The following is a 19,252-nucleotide window of genomic DNA, read 5'->3' as shown; positions in this document are numbered from 1 at the left end:
CTTAAAGATATTAGCAATTAAAAAAACTTACAAAAAACAAAGTGTTATGAAGTTACTAAGACAGGAAGTCAAACAGAGTCAACATATTTTGCAGTACTTGAGAACAAGAACTGAATCTATTGAACGATAGTGAATTTACAAGAAGGTTCAGTCATCATTACATTATGTAGTTTATAGACAGAACAGTTCTGAAATAAACCCAATAGGCTCTCACAAAAGCATGGAGCGCAATAACGTTCAGTTAATATAACTCACTTTGCAACCAGAATACCTGTCAAATATGTGTATTAACAGCTGTCATTTCAGTAACATACCGTAAGCAACTGAAAATCTTAACTAAATCTTGAACAGGCTGTTTACACACCAATCATCTAGTTACTAACTGGGCTTATTAGTAAGTTTTTTTTTAATTCAACAACTGTATGAGTCTGTTGGTTAGATTTTGGAGGGTGACTGATCTATTCAAAGTGCAAGTCAGGAGTGAATCAAAGTTTACCTTTTGCATACCTTGATCTTGGTGTTAGCTCGGTGCACAGCCAATCCTATGTGCTAGGTTAGAACAGCCAAAGGGCTGTTCAAATTTATGCCAGTAACTGATGGTCCACAGCAGTCAAAAACACAGCTGGGGATTGGCATGGTATGGCGTGTCCCGACTATGCCCCCTTTCTTCTGCTACACTGGGAATAGGTTGGGGAAAAAGTAGCAAACAAGCCTGGCCCCTACATCAGCTCTGCAAAACTAGAAAGTAATACTACAAGGCCAAATCTCTAACAGCTCTATCTTTTGCACCAGAGTAATGCTCCCTGAACTGGTTAGAACCAGACTACAGCATGCAGGTGACGAGGTGCAAAGTCGTTGCACCAGAGAATTCAGCATGATTTCTTCCTATCTCTCCTTATTAATTTCATAGCACAGAGCAAGGCAAGACTCTCAATAAAAGTCTCAAAGATCAGGAAGTAACATTGGAAAAGAATGAGTAACATCTAATAAAGATGAGAAAATGAATCCCTAAAGAATATCTATCTTTGGCCAAAAAATAGAAATGTGAGTCATAAATAATTTTTACCAAAGTTTTGGAATTAATAATGTGGTTTTATAAACTGCTTTACATATCTTTTCTTGCAGTTTGATTTTATTTAGTATAAGTTCATATGAAACTTTAGTAAGTTTTTAATAGATCAGCACAGTAGTTTATGCCTGCTCTTGTTCATAACCTGATATTTTAAAACAAAACTTTAATTTGAAGAAACAGGCTTACAGAAGAGCTTCATAACTTCCATCCTCTCAAGTCTCTCATAAGTAGTTCATAATCACCCATATTGTTAGTAAAATGCTTGTTGTATTTCAAGTTGTTTATAGTTGATGAGCTGATTGAATGCACTAATGTTTAAACTGCACACGGATATCTCTTGTTCAAATTTGGACTTATTGGTCCAGATTCTCTGGTCATCTACATTCATTGTGCTGCTTATGTTCATTGCTTGGGTACAGTGGAGAATAAAGGACTCTACTTTATTCTTTTACAGTCAAGATTCCTTTCAGATGACCATACCACTTCACATTAAAAATTCAACACAGACTTATAACAGATGAAGTTCCTTAAATGTTTCCCTTGATCTAGCAATACTTCTTTGCTGTTGCTCAAATTTGGACTCAAAAGTACAAGCCTGAATCTCCTCTCATTTCTATCATTGTAAATCAGGATATTCACCACTGTGAAACAGTGACAGAGAAAGAAGAAATCAGAAAAAAAAATGTATTTCGAATCTTTTAAATTTATTTCTATAAATTTATACAGATTTATTTTTAAAATATATTCTTGCAATTGCTAAAGCTTAAGGTTTATTTTATCCTATTCCCCATTTTTATGCTACTATTCACTTACTCATACTGATCAAGGTTGTTGGACTTCTTTCCTGTTACATAATTGCTTGGAATATATCCTGTACTTCTAGAAAGAATAAGAGAAACATTGCGCCATAAACTTTAATCACGATACAATCTGGGTAACAAAATACAGAATGCATGCTTAAAACACAGTTCTTCACACTGCTAATTAGTAAAGGTCACCAGCACTCTTTTACCTTATCATTGACCAGTTCCGATTCTCATTATATAGAGGGTTGTGGGTTTTTTTATTCTGACTCATCTTCCCTGCATCTAATGAGGGTACACTGAATGCAGAAGGGTCAAAGTTAAAATACTGAGCCAAGCCACTCTTCCTGTAGAAAAAGCAGCAGGAGGGGACAAAATGAGAAGCCCTATGCTTCCATGCCAGCTTTGTGCTTTGGTGGTCCTAGCTCCAACCCTGGGGATATACTCTGACTGAGATTGTCAGGAGAATTGAGATGCCTGCTGTTCCCCAAAATATATCACCACAACAACCCTGCTGTCTTTCACTAACTCAAAATTACCCTGAACAATTTGCAATATTGAAGCGGTGAATGTTGGAGCATGAAGAGTATCATTAAGACAATGTGAGATGTCTAAAACACCTTTAAAATAAAGGGAAAAGGTGTGGGGGGGTGTTTGTTTTTCTATAAACATTAAAATTGAGTACATTTTAGTTTAAAAATTCTGACATATCGCAGGAAATTTACTCATAAAAGCCCCCCGCTCTGCAAACTGGTTTGTGCAGAGCCCCACTGGGTTTAAAGGGATTCCGTGTGGGCATAAAGGTCGATGAACATGGATCAGACTGTAGGATTGTGGCTCAAAATCAGATATGGGCAGCTAAACACATCTAGTTTTTAGGTACATTATTCTTGTTATTTAGTAGGAATAATCAACATAAATTACTGCAACAAGGGAATAGTCTTGCTCAATAGTGCAGTGGGTGCAAAAAGGATGGAAATGCGTCTCACCCATATTTATCTCTTGCTTTCCACCAATGAATGTCATTTTTTTCAATTATTGTATATTCTTCACCTCTCTCTAGTCTCAAATCATGAGACTCTGTGGGTTGAAAATCATACATTGCTACTACTATTTCCTCATCTTCATCTTCATCTTCCTCAGCTGGGGGAACAGGTGGTGGAGGCCTTCGCTGAAAATGAGATAAAATTACTGGTATTCCATTCAAGCAAAGCAAAACACTCATTAAGACATTGAAGATGAAGGTCGGGTCAGTTCTGAGCTCGTTCAATAACTAGTTAGCTGAGCTGCAAGGCCCTACACTCAACTTGAAGGCATTTGGGTGTAACATCATAACTTCTGAATGCCAGAGGTGATCAATTCCAAAATGTGAGGGAAATGTTGTAGACGTCGATGAGCAGAGCCCTGCTGATTTGGGGGAAAATTGAAAAATTTGAAGGGGGAAACGTAGCCCCTGCCATCTGTTCAGCACAGCCAAAGCTTCAAGCACCTCTGCAACTCTCTAGAGAGCAAAAAACTGGTTGATGTCACCCATTAAACATCTCTAAGCATAACAATACTCTAATCTCAGTTCTGCTTATCCTCCCATTAGAGTTTAACCTATTGCCACCCCAGGTCCCCCAGTGACTTATCTTCCACACAGAAAGAAGAGAAAAAATAATGGTGGGGAAAGAAGAATTAGGGGAGATCCTGGCATTGGGTGAGGGGGAAATGGGGGGCACCCAACCACTATCATGATGGGAATGCAGGAGCATGAGGAAAGAGGGAGCATACAGAGCTCCTGGCATGAGAGGAAAGAAAGATGGGGGCAAGGGTAGAAGGGGGAAATAGGGGACCCTGGTATAAGGAGAGGAGGAATGGAGGGATACTGAGCCCTTGGCAGGGGAAGACTGAAGGACTCTGGCAGGCAGAGAAAGGGATGCACATCAAGCCCGTGGCATGGGGTGGGAGGAGAATGGAGGACCCTGGTATAGGGGGAATGGGGTACACACAGAACTCCTGGCATGGGGGAAAAGGGAATGGATGGCACATAGAAGCTGTGGCATGGGGAGAAAGGAGGAATGCAGGGTGTAATGCGGAGTCCCTGGCATAAGAGAAGGGGTGGAGCTTGCAGCAAGCCCCTGAAATAGAGGGGGATGAGTGGGTGGCACACTGGAAGCTTATGGAGAGAATAGAGTGATGCAAGGAGCCCCTGGTATGTGCAATAAACTCGGCCTAAAGAAACAACAAAGTGCACAACTCTCTATTTATTAACAGACAGCTGAATATTTAGGTGTCCTGTTATAGAAGAGGGTTCTCTTTACATGTATGGTATTGAACAGTTTAGGCAAATTTGTTTAGCATTTTACATACTGGCTTATTTTTTTTAAATAATAGATGAACTATAAAAGGGCCCAATCTTATAAACATTTATCCCCAACCATAATGGCTACTATGGTGAGTACTCTAATTCAAGTCAATAGGGCTATTCAAAGTAATAATCACTATGGGCCAATCCAAATCCCACTGTAATTAATAGAAAGTCCATTGATGTCAGTTTGAGCTGGATCAGGCTCTATGCCTGGCAGTGCTTGCAAGATTGGACCCTAATCCTTGAAAGAAACATATTATAGTGAGCCTAAGTACTGTATACAAAACCCTTCTCAGTCAATTGCAGTGAACTACTCAGTGTTCTGAAGATTCCACCTACCTTATTTGTATCTGGTAATGAAGAGGGTGATTTCCTTATGCCTAAAAGCAATGCAGTAGAAGTAACTATGTTACATTTATAAATATACTGATAATAATATAAAAGATTTTAAAATTCAGACAAGATTTTTAACATCTTAACCAGCCCTCCAATTAGTACAAACTTTTAACTCCTAGAAAACAAAAACAGCTCTGACAAAAAGCTCTGTAAACCCATACTTAGTATGACAAAATGTAAATTGAACTTAGTGGAAAAGTGTATGCCTGGCAGACCTAAAGACTGAAGTCTACATCTATCCACAGAAAATGTAAAGTCCATCTCAGGAAAAAAATCATTGACATTAAAAAAAAAGTTGACATTAAAATTGTGAGTATACAGCAGTAATTTGAAGATAAAAACTAAAAGGAATTTCTTTTTAAAAGCCTAAAACCCACCAAAAGAATATTCAAAATTAAATTTAAAAGAAACTTCCTGCCTGCACAGTTTAGGTGGTGAATAGGAGATGATCTCCCTCCTGAAGACCTCAGGAGATACTCAGAGGCATTGGAAGAACTCGGTACTTGAGCCCTTTTTTAGTGTCTTTATGATATATAGAGAAGGCTTGAAAAGATTTGTCTGTTCACCGCCACTGCTCCTTCACCCAAAAAGAGGCATTTTTTTCTTTTTTTAATGTAAAAAAAACACTCAGTCCTGTTTAGCCTGGAGGACACCACTGTACATATGTCAAGGCAGGGATTATTATCTTCCTGTTTGTATAGTGCCTAGCAGAATCAGGCTGACCATGATCCTGACTGGGGCCTTTTGGTGCTACAGTATAAATAATAATAATTTATTAATCAGGCCTTACACATTTCTAAATATGCTAGACCACACTGTTGCCATTTAAGGCCCTAATAAGTCCACTGACTTCAGCTGGACTTAAGCACGTGCTTAAGTGCTTTCCTTAATATGGATGCTTTCCTGAATCAGGGTCTAACTTAATTCTATACATACAGATGTAGTATTTACTATAGTTGGGGCCAGTTTGCATGCCAGATTGCATCTATACTGTTGTGCACATGTAAATCATAGGTTGTGATTGCAAACAGCAACATGTATATGGAAATCAGAGTTCAGCTAGGTTTGGGCACACAAAGTCTGGTGTACACATTTATGGAAATTTTGTCCTATTTCCCTACATCTATTGGTCCTGATTCTCTTCTTCTATCATTTTTACACTGGTGTAATTATACTGACTCCAACATAGTTATTCTTAATTTCCACTGGTTTAAGTGATAAAAATATCAGGTTCATAGAATCATAGGACTCGAAGGGACCTCAAGAGGTCATCTAGTCCGGTTCCCTGCACTCATGGCAGGACTAAGTATTATCTAGACCATCCCTGGCAGGTGTTTGTCTAACCTGCTCTTAAAAATCTCTGATGGAGATTCCAGTGCTTAACCACCCCGACAGCTAGGAAGTTTTTCCTGATGTCCAACCTAAACCACCCTTGCTGCAATTTAAGTCCATTGCTTCTTGTCCTATCCTCAGAAGTTAAGGAGAACAATTTTTCTCCCTCCTCCTTGTTACAACATTTTATGTTCTTGAAAACTGTTATCATGTTTACCTTCAGTCTTCTCCAGATTAAACAAATCCAATTTTTTCAATCTTCCCTCACAGGTCACGTTTTCTAGACTTTTAATAATTTTTGTTGCTCTTCTCTGGACTTTCTCCAATTAAAGGGACTTTGTCCACATCTTTCCTGAAATGTGGCCACCAGAACTGGGCACGATACTCCAGTTGAGGCCTAATCAGCCAGAAGTCTTGTGTCTTTCTTACAACACTTCTGCTAATACATCCCAGAATGATTGCTTTTTTTGCAACAGTGTTACACTGTTCACTCATGATTTATTAGATTTGTTTAATAAGGAAGGCGCTCAGATACTATGATAATAAGGGTCATATAAGTAGATAGATGAAAATCAAGCTAAAATGATAATATAGGAAAAACATATGTACTTACTGTTTTCAAAAAGATTGTATTTTTCACAGCCAGGTGCTAACTTTTCTGTTTGTCTGCAACATTGATAAATTCCTTCTGTCCAGAATTTAGGATGGTACTTTATCATTATATTACTATTTTTCTTTATTTCTATAAAAGGTAAATAGTAAATAGTTTAAGGCACGAAAAAGCTCTAATAATAATTTCATGTTATTAATTCATAAATACTACAACACTGAACATAAGGGCATAATCAATACTACTTCTGGTACTTATTGCAATGTTACTACTCTTGAGAGATTCATTACAAGTTAATGTGGATGTCATACAGTCATTATGTAGGTGATAATTTCATCAAGCTACAGGATGACTTCTCCACAAGAATGCTTTTGGGGGCCCAGACTATTGTTTAAGAATTCACTTTAATGGAGCTAGGTGAAGCATTCCAGCATTTTAGGATAGCTTTATTATGAAGAGCATCAAAGTAACAACATTGCCTATCTCAAGATTTTCTGATATGTGACACAGTGAATGCCGCTGAGTGCATTATCTAATCAGCAAAGTATTGCTGCCACCAGTTTTTCTGAAGCTCTGAATCTGAGGGGTTCAGTTTCAGAAATGTACAGCTAGCAAATAGCCCAGAAGAAAGGCCAAACATGATGTAATGTGAGCGGCTCTCACAGGAACCTACTTTATCGACCTAAGTCTGAACGTAGTTAACCTGTACCATCAATAGCTCTGCTTACCTTTAAAAAAATAGCAAGACATAATATTACAAATGTAATATTCCAACTCATATCTGCATTGACAGGGACACAGGGTAATTGGTGGCCCCTCTGACAACATTCTGCAGAAGCTGATTTTTTCATCAGGCCTTTTACACAAACCTCTAGATAGTCATATGTTTTACTGCACCTACAGTAATTGTGATTATAGTGCATGGAATGACATAGACCTGAAAGCACAAAAGAAGTTAGGTACCTAATTCACTATTTTAAGTGCCTAAGACCTGGTTTTGGCACCAGTTCGATGCACAAAACTACCTGCCAAACCCTGTAGGCACCCAAACTCAGTTGCTGCCTAAGTTTTTGCAGTAAAAGTTCCCTAGGCACCTATGTTTCTGTCTCTGGGCATACACACTGCTGCCTCCCACTAGGTATTCAGGCACCTATCTCCCTGCCTGTGTCCAAGAGTAATTTAAAAAAAAGGGGAAGATAGGCTTTTCGTTTGGCCACCCAAGTCACATATGGGGTCCAAGCCGGTATATGTTTGAGAAGCCACCTGCTGGATTGGGCCCCACAGGTGAGTTCACACAAAACAGCTGTGGGAGGGGAAGACCTCTTGATATCTTTTAGCCCAGTGGTTAGGGTTCTCACCTGGGATATGGAGGATCCATGGTTCAGGTCCATGCTCCACCTGAGGGGGGTGGGTGGGAAGAAAAGGATTTGCCAACTCTCAGGGGAGTGTTTTAACCATTTGGCTACAGGATATTCTGATGAGAGGCTTCATTATTTCTCCAGTTGAAGCTGTTGCACTCTGGATAAATAATTAGAATGTCTAGAGCAGGAAGACAGGATCCCAGGTCTCACACCTCCTGGTTGAGTGCGCTAACCACCAGACTGTGGAGTCATTCTCATCCCTGTGCTCATGGGTTGGTTGGTTTTTCCTCTCTCTCTCTCTCTCTCTCTCATGTCATTTGGGCCAGAGAGTGAGAGAATGCACAAGCATTAGACACAGCTGGTATAGCTCAAATGCTTGGAAGCTGGGGCAAAGAATCATCTTGTTTACAGCCCCCACTGTTCCTCCAACACATGCACATACTGCTGCAGTGCATAGTTTAAGCTGCACACTAAAGCAAATCAGCCCCAGCGTGTCCAGCTTACAGGGATATATCTGCTTTTTAGTACTTTACTGCTCTACTAAAATATTTCCAGCAGTAGATTTGTAGAGAAAAACTATTTGAACTTGAAGTAGCAAAGTCAAGAAAGCAGTAGCACTGCAGTAATTAATTTACAAAGTGATTTGCTCGTTAAAGGTCTCAAAGCGCCTTAGCAATTTAAATTGATATCCAAACTACTCGTATGGATCATATCACCTATCACCAAAATTGTCTGCTGCTGGATGAAAGCAGCAACTCTTACACAGTACACAGAAAAGCTAAACAAAATTTAGGACAGGAAATTATACATAATATCAATGACACTGCAAGGAGAAATTTAGATAGGCAAGACGTAACTGCCAAAGATAGAATGTGGGCCAACCCACCAACGTTACCAAATCCTTTTCTTGCAAAAAAGTAGCTTTGAGGTCTTTAATGATCACAAGTGGTCAAAACTTTAGTTTTACACATCATCCAAAAGATAGCACCTACAGCAGCACAGTGCTTCCTGATATCTTATTGAAGAATTGGTTCAGTGTGATTCAGAGATAAGCATAGGTTTCAGAGTAGCAGCCATGTTAGTCTGTATTCGCAAAAAGAAAAGGAGTACTTGTGGCCGATAAAGTGGGCTGTAGCTCACGAAAGCTTATGCTCAAATAAATTTGTTAGTCTCTAAGGTGCCAAAAGTCCTCCTCTTCTTTTTAGAGATAAGCATGCTATACATTGAATAACAAATAGCACTTCCTACAGTAGCTGTTTATTATAAGATTTCCATGTTCTGACCCTTCTTATCTTGTGATAAATGACAGGATTGTAGCATAAGGTATTCTTAATTTCTGCCCCCAGGGACTTTACAAGCTATCTTTTTGTTCTGTGTTTGTACAGAATGTAGCATAACAAGGTCCTGATCTGTCCTGGGCTCCCGGGTGCTACCTCAATACAAATAATTATGGCCCTACCAAATTCATGGCCATGAAAAATGCGTAACGATCATGAAACCTGATCTCCTTCGTGCTAGAACTAGAGCTACTGGTGCAGGAAGTGAAACGAGATATGACAGGAATAACAGAAACATGGTGGGATAGTCGTCATGACTGGGCTACGGGTATTGAAGGGTACGTGCTGTTTAGGAAAGACCAAAATAAGGTAAAGGTGGTGGAGTAGCATTGTACATCAATGATGAGGTAGAATGTAAAGAAATAAGAAGCGATGAAATGGATAAGATAGAGTCCGTCTGGGCAAAAATTACATTGGGGAAGAAAACTATTAGAGCCTCCCCTGGGATAGTGCTTGGGGTGTGCTATAGACCGCCGGGATCTAATTTGGATAGGGATAGAGTCCTTTTTAATGTTTTTAATAAAGTAAATACTAATGGAAACTATGTGATCATGGGAGACTTTAACTTCCCAGATATAGACTGGAGGACGAGTGCTAGTAATAATAATAGGGCTCAGATTTTCCTAGATGCGATAGCTGATGGATTCCTTCATCAAGTAGTTGCTGAACCGACTAGAGGGGATGCCATTTTAGATTTGGTTTTGGTGAGTAGTGAGGACCTCATAGAAGAAATGGTTGTAGGGGATAATCTTGGCTCAAGTGATCATGAGCTAATTCAGTTCAAACTGAACGGAAGGATTAACAAAAATAAATCTGCGACTAGGGTTTTTGATTTCAAAAGGGTTGACTTTCAAAAATTAAGGAAATTAGTTAGGGAAGTGGATTGGACTGAAGAACGTATGGATCTAAAGGCAGAGGAGGCCTGGGATTATTTTAAATCAAAGCTGCAGAAGCTATCAGAAGCCTGCAACCCAAGAAAGGGGAAAAAATTCATAGGCAGGAGTTGTAGACCAAGCTGGATGAGCAAGCATCTCAGAGAGGTGATTAAGAAAAAGCAGAAAGCATACAGGGAGTGGAAGAAGGGAGGGATCAGCAAGGAAAGCTACCTTATTGAGGTCAGAACATGTAGGGATAAAGTGAGACAAGCTAAAAATCAAGTAGAGTTGGACCTTGCAAAGGGAATTAAAACCAACAGTAGAAGGTTCTATAGCCATATAAATAAGAAGAAAACAAAGAAAGAAGAAGTGGGACCGCTAAACACTGAGGATGGAGTGGAGGTCAAGGATAATCTCGGCATGGCCCAATATCTAAACAAATACTTTGCCTCAGTCTTTAATAAGACTAAAGAGGATCTTATGGATAACGGTAGCATGACAAATGGGAATGAGGATATGGAGGTAGATATTACCATATCTGAGGTAGAAGAGAAACTCAAACAGTTTAATGGGACTAAATCGGGGGGCTGAGATAATCTTCATCCAAGAATATTAAAGGAATTGGCACATGAAATTGCAAGCCCATTAACAAGAATTTTTAATGAATCTGTAAACTCAGGGGTTGTACCGTATGATTGGAGAATTGCTAACATAGTTCCTATTTTTAAGAAAGGGGAAAAAAGTGATCCGGGTAAGTATAGGCCTGTTAGTTTGACATCTGTAGTATGCAAGGTCTTGGAAAAAATTCTGAAGGAGAAGGTAGTTAAGGACATTGAAGTCAATGGTAAATGGGACAAAATACAACATGGTTTTACAAAAGGTAGATCGTGCCAAACCAACCTGATCTCCTTCTTTGAGAAAGTAACAGATTTTTTAGACAAAGGAAACGCAGTGGATCTAATTTACCTAGATTTCAGTAAGGCGTTTGATACTGTGCCACATGGGGAATTATTAGTTAAATTGGATAAGATGGTGATCAATAGGAAAATTGAAAGGTGGATAAGGAATTGGTTAAAGGGGAGACTACAATGGGTCCTACTGAAAGGTGAACTGTTAGGCTGGAGGGAGGTTATCAGTGGAGTTCCTCAAGGATCGGTTTTGGAACCAATCTTATTTAATCTTTTGATTACTGACCTCGGCACAAAAAGTGGGAGTGTGCTAATAAAGTTTGCGGATGCTACAAAGCTGGGAGGTGTTGCCAATTTAAAGAAGGACAGGGATATCCTGCAGGAGGATCTGGATGACCTTGTAAACTGGAGTAATAGGAATAGGATGAAATTTAATAGTGAGAAGTGTAAGGTTATGCATTTAGGGATTAATAACAAGAATTTTAGTTATAAGCTGGGGACACATCAATTAGAAGTAACGGAGGAGGAGAAGGATCTTGGAGTATTGGTTGATCATAGGGAGCCGCCAATGTGATATGGCTGTGAAAAAAGCTAATGCAGTCTTGAGATGCATCAGGAGAGGTATTCCCAGGAGGGATAAGGAGGTTTTAGTACCGTTATACAAGGCACTGGTGAGACCTCACCTGGAATACTGTGTGCAGTTCTGGTCTCCCATGTTTAAGAAGGATGAATTCAAACTGGAACAGGTACAGAGAAGGGCTACTAGGATGATCCGGGGAATGGAAAACCTGTCTTATGAAAGGAGACTCAAGGAGCTTGGCTTGTTTAGCCTAACTAAAAGAAGGTTGAGGGGAGATATGATTGCTCTCTATAAATATATCAGAAGGATAAATACCGGAGAGGGAGAGGAATTATTTAAGCTCAGTACCAGTGTGGACACAAGAACAAATGGTTATAAACTGGCCACCAGGAAATTGAGACTAGAAATTAGACGAAGGTTTCTAACCAACAGAGGAGTGAAGTTTTGGAACAGCCTTCCAAGGGAAGCAGTGGGGGCAAAAGATCTATCTGGCTTTAAGATTAAACTTGATAAGTTTATGGAGGAGATGGTATGATGGGATAACATGGTTTTGGTAATTAAATATTCACGGTAAATAGACCCAATGGCCTGTGATGGGATATTAGATGGGGTGGGATCTGAGTTACCCAGGAAAGAATTTTCTGTAGTATCTGGCTGATGAATCTTGCCCATATGCTCAGGGTTTAGCTGATTGCCATATTTGGGGTCGGGAAGGAATTTTCCTCCAGGGCAGATTGGAAAAGGCCCTGGAGGTTTTTCGCCTTCCTCTGTAGCATGGGGCACGGGTCACTTGCTGGAGGATTCTCTCTTCCTTGAAGTCTTTAAACCACGATTTGAGGACTTCAATAGCACAGACATAGGTGAGAGGTTTTTTGCAGGAGCGGTGGGTGAAATTCTGTGGCCTGCATTGTGCAGAAGGTCAGACTAGATGATTATAATGGTCCCTTCTGACCTAAATATCTATGAATCTATGAATCTGGCTACTGTAGGGGAGGAGCAAGTCTGAATGTGCCCCAACTGGGGGCTTCTACCATGGGACGAGCTACAGCTGCTAGTCCCAGCCGGGCTGGGGAGGGACTAGACTTCCTGTTCCCCTGCAGGGGTCGCTCCTGGAGCCAGGCCAGACCCATCTCTGGGAACCTCCCCCGGCTGCAGGAAGCTCCACAGCTGCTAGATGGGAGCCCAGCTTTGAAGGCAGCACAGAAGTGAGGGTGGTTGTTAGTCCCAACCTGGGCGGGAGGCTGTGACTCCATCTGTCAGCCCCTGACCCAGGTGGAGACGCTGCTGGGAAAACCTGGGCATATGGTAACCCCTCCCCCCATACCCGGTGAGTTACCCTCACTTTTGCACTGCTGCTGGCAGTGGCACTGGCATCAGAGCTTGGCACCTGGCCAGCAGCTGCTGCTGTCCAGCTGCCCAGTTCTGATGGCAGCGCCCCTGCCAGCAGCAGCAGCACAGAGGTAAGTAAGGGTGGCAATCCCACGACCCCCCCTACAATAGCCTTGCACCACATATACCCACGATCCCCTTTTGGGTTGGGACCCACACAGTTCTAACACTGTGAAATTTCAGATGTAAACATCTGAAATCATGAAACTGATTATTTTTACAATCTTATGACCACGAAATTGACCAAAACGGACCGTGAATTTGGTAAGGTCCTACAGAAAATAGACTGTAATCCTACTAAGGGGGTACATCTGAAAATCTTAGTCCAGGGTTTCTCAAATGAACTGGGGTTTCTCTTGATCCAAATTTAGGTTGCCAGAATGTGTCAAAGGGTCATATGGGAAGCCCGGGGTGGGAGGGATCCTGCCAAAGAGGATGGAAGGTCCTGGAAGCATGTAGGGGAGGTGATTGCAGAACCCACACTACACTCACCATTCCTGTGGATCCACTCCTGCAGGGCTGGCTGGGTTCAGCTCCCCACTCCAGGCATTGGGACCTGGTGCACAGAGTTGCAGGTCCTCTCAGGTTTATTCTAGCTGCCCCTTGTCATGATGATGAGAGATCATCTGGGCCAAATTTCAGTGAGTGGTGTTGTGACCCCATGCGCCAGGTTGCACTGCCACTCACATTTACCGGGATGGCCCCCCATTGGGGCTGGGCCAAACCTGAGCTATGCCGCAACCCTGGAGGTCAGAACACCCAGAGCAGGGAGCCAAACCCAGCCAGCCCCACAGAATATGAGTCACAGGAGTTACCACGGTGTGCTTGTTTGGTATTAAATTATGTTAGTACTAGTATTATGTTGATGTACACTGATGTTGTGGCTAAGAAATATTTAATAAATCAGATATTTTTACACGTTGTTCAATTACAACGGTGCAAATCAAGAATAATTTCAGTGACGTCATTGAGGTTACTTCATATTTACAGAGGCATGATTGAAGCAGAATGTTGTAGTGTATGATATAAACCAATGCAGAATTTGTCCCAATACATATATAAGCCATTAAACAAACAGCATACAAGTTTGTGCTTCATATTTTCTAGTTCAAGCAATTGCCTTGCCTCTTAAAGGCTTCACATATTAACCTTAAGAAGTTGTCTTTACCTTCCTTAAGATTCCTCACCCACTGATCCCTGCTGTGCGCATTGGGCGCAAAAATATAAAGTGTATTAGCATCATATACAATCTGAAAATAAATCAAATGAAATATAAATAACGTTTATATGGCAATAATTTTAAACTTGGTTCTTAGTAAATACCATCTAGTATAAAACATATATTTCTTGGCTAACAGGCTCAGCAAAACTAACAAATCTGTATTCATCAGCCAAAATGAGTGAAAAACAAAAAAAAAAGCAAAAAACATAAATGGTGAAAAATTAGACTTAAAAATTCTTTCACTTTTAATAATCTAAATTGCTGTTAGGACAAATAAGGAATTTTAAATTATGTGTTATAGTCACAGTGTTCCTTTAACCATTTGCTTGGCAATTTCTTTTGTTTATTCTTCACCCTGGGGTTTTCTTTAAAAAAAAATTACCTAGTGTCATTTTGTAATTAAACGTCCCTCTGTACATGTCACTTTACAACTTCTTATGATTCCATATTGCCCTATATAACTTCTTGCACTGTCTCCTTCATCTGCATTGGCATTTTTAATTTTTCTTGCTTTCATTGGTAAAAAGTAGGTATTACTGTTAGGCAGAAGAGGCCAGATTCTCAGTTATACTAGTTAAAATCCAGAGTAATCTGGCTAGGATTAAAACTACGAGAAGTCCGGTGGCACCTTAAAGGCTTCACATATTAACCTTAAGAAGTTGTCTTTACCTTCCTTAAGATTCCTCACCCACTGATCCCTGCTGTGCGCATTGGGTGCAAAAATATAAAGTGTATTAGCATCATATACAATCTGAAAATAAATCAAATGAAATATAAATAACGTTTATTTATTTATTTATTTTACCAGATGTGAAGAAGATGTGAAGAAGTGGGTTTTTTACCCATGAAAGCTTATGCCCAAATAAATCTGTTAGTTTTAAAGTGCCACTTGACTCCTTGTTGTTTTTGTGGATACAGACTAATGCAGCTACCCCTCTGATACTTCACTAGGATTTACACTGTTGCAAATGAGAGAGAATCTGACCCAAAATAATTTGTTTAAACTTTTCCCTTCTGAGCCCTTTCCTTCCATTGTGAAATTAAATGAAGTAAACAAATTTTCTGAATTATTCCAAAACATATGTTGAATTTAAAAACCTAAATGGACCTGATTCTCCCTGACACTAGTGTCAATTGGGTTAGCTACAATGAAATTATTTAAAACAGGTGTAAGTGAGAGAGAAATCAGGCCCGGTATCTGAAGACAGTTCATTAAAATCATCAGAAGCAAACTACAAGATAAATAACAAATACAAAATAACTGAGCTATGTTGAAAAACAGAGTATTACATTTTAAATAAACCAAATTAACTTACCTGAAATGGATATTTATTTTGACAGGGAATAATGGCACCATCGTTCTTCACAATTTCAACACACTTGATTTTAGCAATATCAACAGATCCCTTTCTGTATTTTTTCTGTTTTAAAAAAAACCAAGCCATATGTGATCCATTGTGAAGCAAAAAAGAAATGTGCTGTAGGGTTGCACCACCAGAGATTATGAACCTGTTGCAGGAGTGACTGAGGTTCTGTGGCTTGTGATGCATAGGAGGTCAGACTATATGACCATGGTGATCCCTGGTGGTCCTAAAGTCTATGAGTCTGTAATCATGTACTCTTTGGATCACATGACCTTTTCCATAGCCAGCTGTGTTGAAGAATATAAAATTTAAGGTTCTTCGCTTTAAATAATTTGATTCAAACTACTATAAAGAAAGCAAAGATTCACAGAGCAATTACAGTCCAGGCAGTGTCCTTCTGAATATTTTTACAATCAGTGAACAGAACAGATGCAAAACTCTGTAGGTTAAACACCTGTAGTTTTATGATACTGTAATCTAAGGGCTTGTCTACATGAAAATACTGTTCACAGCAAATTGAAATCTACCATGCTTTGAAACGTGAACAGACTGAAGTACACTACGGAACTTTTAGTGTGTGGCAGCAGGGGTCACAGGGACACTTTGTGTGGGGCAGGTTAGTGCAGAATAGATTTACATCCCAGTTTGCCATGAACTAAGAGTTGGTGTAGACAAGCCCGTAGTGAAAAAAAATTTCAAAGTTTTACTTTACTCTATAGCATTCTGTAAGACATTTGTTCAATAAACTCAAAGACACTACTTTCCAAGAGTTCAACTCTCCAAAGCAAGAATATATATTTATGCTTTTTTTTGAAGTTGTCTCCTTACAGAAGAACTATATACCAGCAGGGTCACTCTAGAAGAAAAGAGTCTCCGGGCTTAATTCTGCTACTATAGTAAATTGTGAGTAGTTAACAGAGTTACACAAGTGTAAAACTGATGTAAAAGTAAGAGTAGCATCTAGCCTCAGTACAAGTAGTTTAAGAAATATCTCTTATAGACCTTAGAGTATACACATATAAACCTGCTGTATCCTCAACCCTAGTATGAACTGAAGGGAAAGGATTGGGCCACATGTCATTCTGGGAGAGGCAGAGACTTGGTTCTGTGTTTAGCTCGTAGAGTACTATAGCCTATAGGATCTAGCAGCTGAAGAGCTTTCAGCACTTCCCACTACATCATGATGTGCATGTGTCATTCATTACCGTGTATCTGAGCAGGCTTGGTTTATCCAGCTCACTAATTAAAATGCTTTAAACCAGGAACTATTTTAATATGTATCTGTGCAGTACCCACCAAAGTGGGGGTACCTGATCTATTTGGAGTCTCTGGGTGTTATAGTCATCAAAATAATACAAAGTTTTTGTGATGTAACTTTGTTAAAAGAATTTTAAGGTTGCAAAGTCAAACATTCAAAAGTTATGAAATGCTAAGGGTGCCTGTGCAGTCTTAATTCACCCCGCATAGTATTTTCTCTGCAGAACCCTTGCCTCGTTCAATGAATAAGTAGTTATTCAAAATATTTTTATCCTCCTCATTCAGTGTGTGGCTCCAGGCATTATTTACCACACACCATTCAAACCCTGAACCAAATGGAATATTTTTAATAAAAAGCTGCAGAAAACTGCTTTTCCTGACTCAGAAGTCACCAGGAAATATGCCTAGGTGTGCACAAAGATGACAGCAATTATCAAAGAGATGGCAAATGACAGTATGAACTGCCTAGCAGAAAGCATGCATCAGTCCTCATTTATTCTAGCCACCAATGGCAGCAATGAAGCAGGCATCAGCAAACTGCTCCCACTCATTATTCAACATTTTGATGACAGCAAAGATAAAATGATCATCTTGTTGCTGTACAGGTTGGGAATTAAAGCTTTTGAATTAAAATATGGAGGCCAGGAAAATCCCTTTGTTAAACAGTTGGACTTTTGGAAGTGACAATGCTTCTGTCATGATGGTCTTGCACAAGGGTATTGTAGCATTTATTTGAGAGCAACATTATCTGCTTTTCTTGTGGGTTGCCCATGTCACATGGTACACATCACGGCTGAGAGAAGTGTGAAGTCCTCACCTGCCACCACAGATGAACTCCTGATTGATATCTACTGTTATATTGACAAGAACACCAAGCATCACTCGGAGCTCATTTTGTCAGAAGCTGTCCTACATAGAGGTCTATAAGATACTGAAGCACACACTGGCTGTCACTTTGCCTATGTCTGACTCGGCTCATCCAGCAGTGGGAACTACTGACCACATTCTCCGGCTGAAGCAGCTAAGTCCAAAGGAGTTCATTCATGCAGCACCAAGTGCAAATCTAAGCTTGTCAGTCTGCACCATCCTCCTTTGCAGCAATATAAAACTGACACAGGTGCCAATAAGTCGTGTGCTAAGGTGACAAGCCAACAAAACCAGACTATAAGTGACAACCTTTTGAAAATCACACAGAGCAGAGATCTGCAACACCAGCCAAACCAATCAGGTGTAGCCATCATCAACTGCCAGTCATCAATGTCAAAACCATCACTGCAAAACATGGATCATCCAAAAAGATCATCACGACAGCAAGCCTACAGAGCAGGCTGTTGATGCCAAACATGACAAATTAATGAAACTGACACTGGATGCCATCACTGTGCTGAAACAAACTGCAGAACTTGGCACTGAAATTTTTTGTGGTAATATAAGACACTTACTGATTTTTTCACAAACAAACTTTATTGCCTATTTTTTGACTACATGATCCTGATCTCTGACAAATTCATAGAATCATAGAATCTCAGGGTTGGAAGGGACCCCTGAAGGTCATCTAGTCCAACCCCCTGCTCGAAGCAGGACCAATTCCCAGTTAAATCATCCCAGCCAGGGCTTTGTCAAGCCTGACCTTAAAAACCTCTAAGGAAGGAGATTCTACCACCTCCCTAGGTAACGCATTCCAGTGTTTCACCACCCTCTTAGTGAAAAAGTCTTTCCTAATATCCCATTAAACACATCAAATACAAAAAAGAGAAATCTCTGATTCAGATACCAAGACAACAGCTGATCAGTCTTCTGAACGAACTTCTTGTCAGATTACCAAGCCATTAGTGATTGTAGAAGCAAAGTGAAGTAGAGTACAACCTCACTTCTAATCAGAAGGCTGGCAAGGATATTATGACACATGATTTTTATCAGAGACAACTCAGACACCCAACAGTCATCAAGTCCTACTTCTCTTTCAGAGAACACTGTGAGGCTGATAGACATAGACTTGGAGCCATTCTTCTATTCAGTTCATTGGTACCACCGAGAGGTGGACACATACATAGCGCAGAAACTGCTTGATCCTATACTACAACATGCAGAAGTAGCTAACATTGCATTCAGAATGATGGCTACATACAATGATACTGCATTTTTCGTGCAGCACCTTCCATCTCTGCTGAAGGATCAATTTCAGCAAGACACAAAGCAGGAGCTCGGTACCAGGTTGATAACATGCCATCATCTGTTCTGACATGCATCAGTTGTGATAAACAGCAGCATATCATATTGTAGATAATGGACACTATGATGTTCTGGCCTGGATAATGAAAGTAACCCTTCCAATACCTAACAGGAACTCTGACTCGGAAAGAGTATTTTCCCTCGTGTGCAAGAACAAACTGAGT

General features: G+C 40.0%; 1 protein-coding gene across 4 annotated transcripts in view; it reads right to left on the bottom strand.

Moving 5' to 3' along the window:
• TEC (tec protein tyrosine kinase) overlaps positions 1–19,252 on the bottom strand; it is a 97,943-nt gene that overhangs the window by 24,123 nt on the left and 54,568 nt on the right. For 3 of the 4 annotated variants that reach the window (XM_073342106.2, XM_073342099.1, XM_073342104.1), the window contains 6 exons: positions 15,552–15,656; positions 14,182–14,263; positions 6,567–6,695; positions 4,565–4,605; positions 2,865–3,046; positions 1,886–1,951 (listed from right to left, as the gene is read on the bottom strand). In XM_073342106.2, coding sequence (XP_073198207.1) covers positions 1,886–1,951; positions 2,865–3,046; positions 4,565–4,605; positions 6,567–6,672 — 395 coding nt within the window. In that variant the 5' untranslated portion in view covers positions 6,673–6,695; positions 14,182–14,263; positions 15,552–15,656. The remainder of the gene's footprint in view (positions 1–1,885; positions 1,952–2,864; positions 3,047–4,564; positions 4,606–6,566; positions 6,696–14,181; positions 14,264–15,551; positions 15,657–19,252) is intronic. The other variant, XM_073342105.1, reaches the window with a different exon arrangement.

Source organism: Lepidochelys kempii, chromosome 4, assembly GCF_965140285.1.
Source record: "Lepidochelys kempii isolate rLepKem1 chromosome 4, rLepKem1.hap1, whole genome shotgun sequence".
In the NCBI taxonomy this organism is placed as follows: domain Eukaryota; kingdom Metazoa; phylum Chordata; order Testudines; family Cheloniidae; genus Lepidochelys; species Lepidochelys kempii.
The sequence above is the reverse complement of the archived record's forward strand: the minus strand, read 5'-3'. Positions and strand labels throughout refer to the sequence as shown.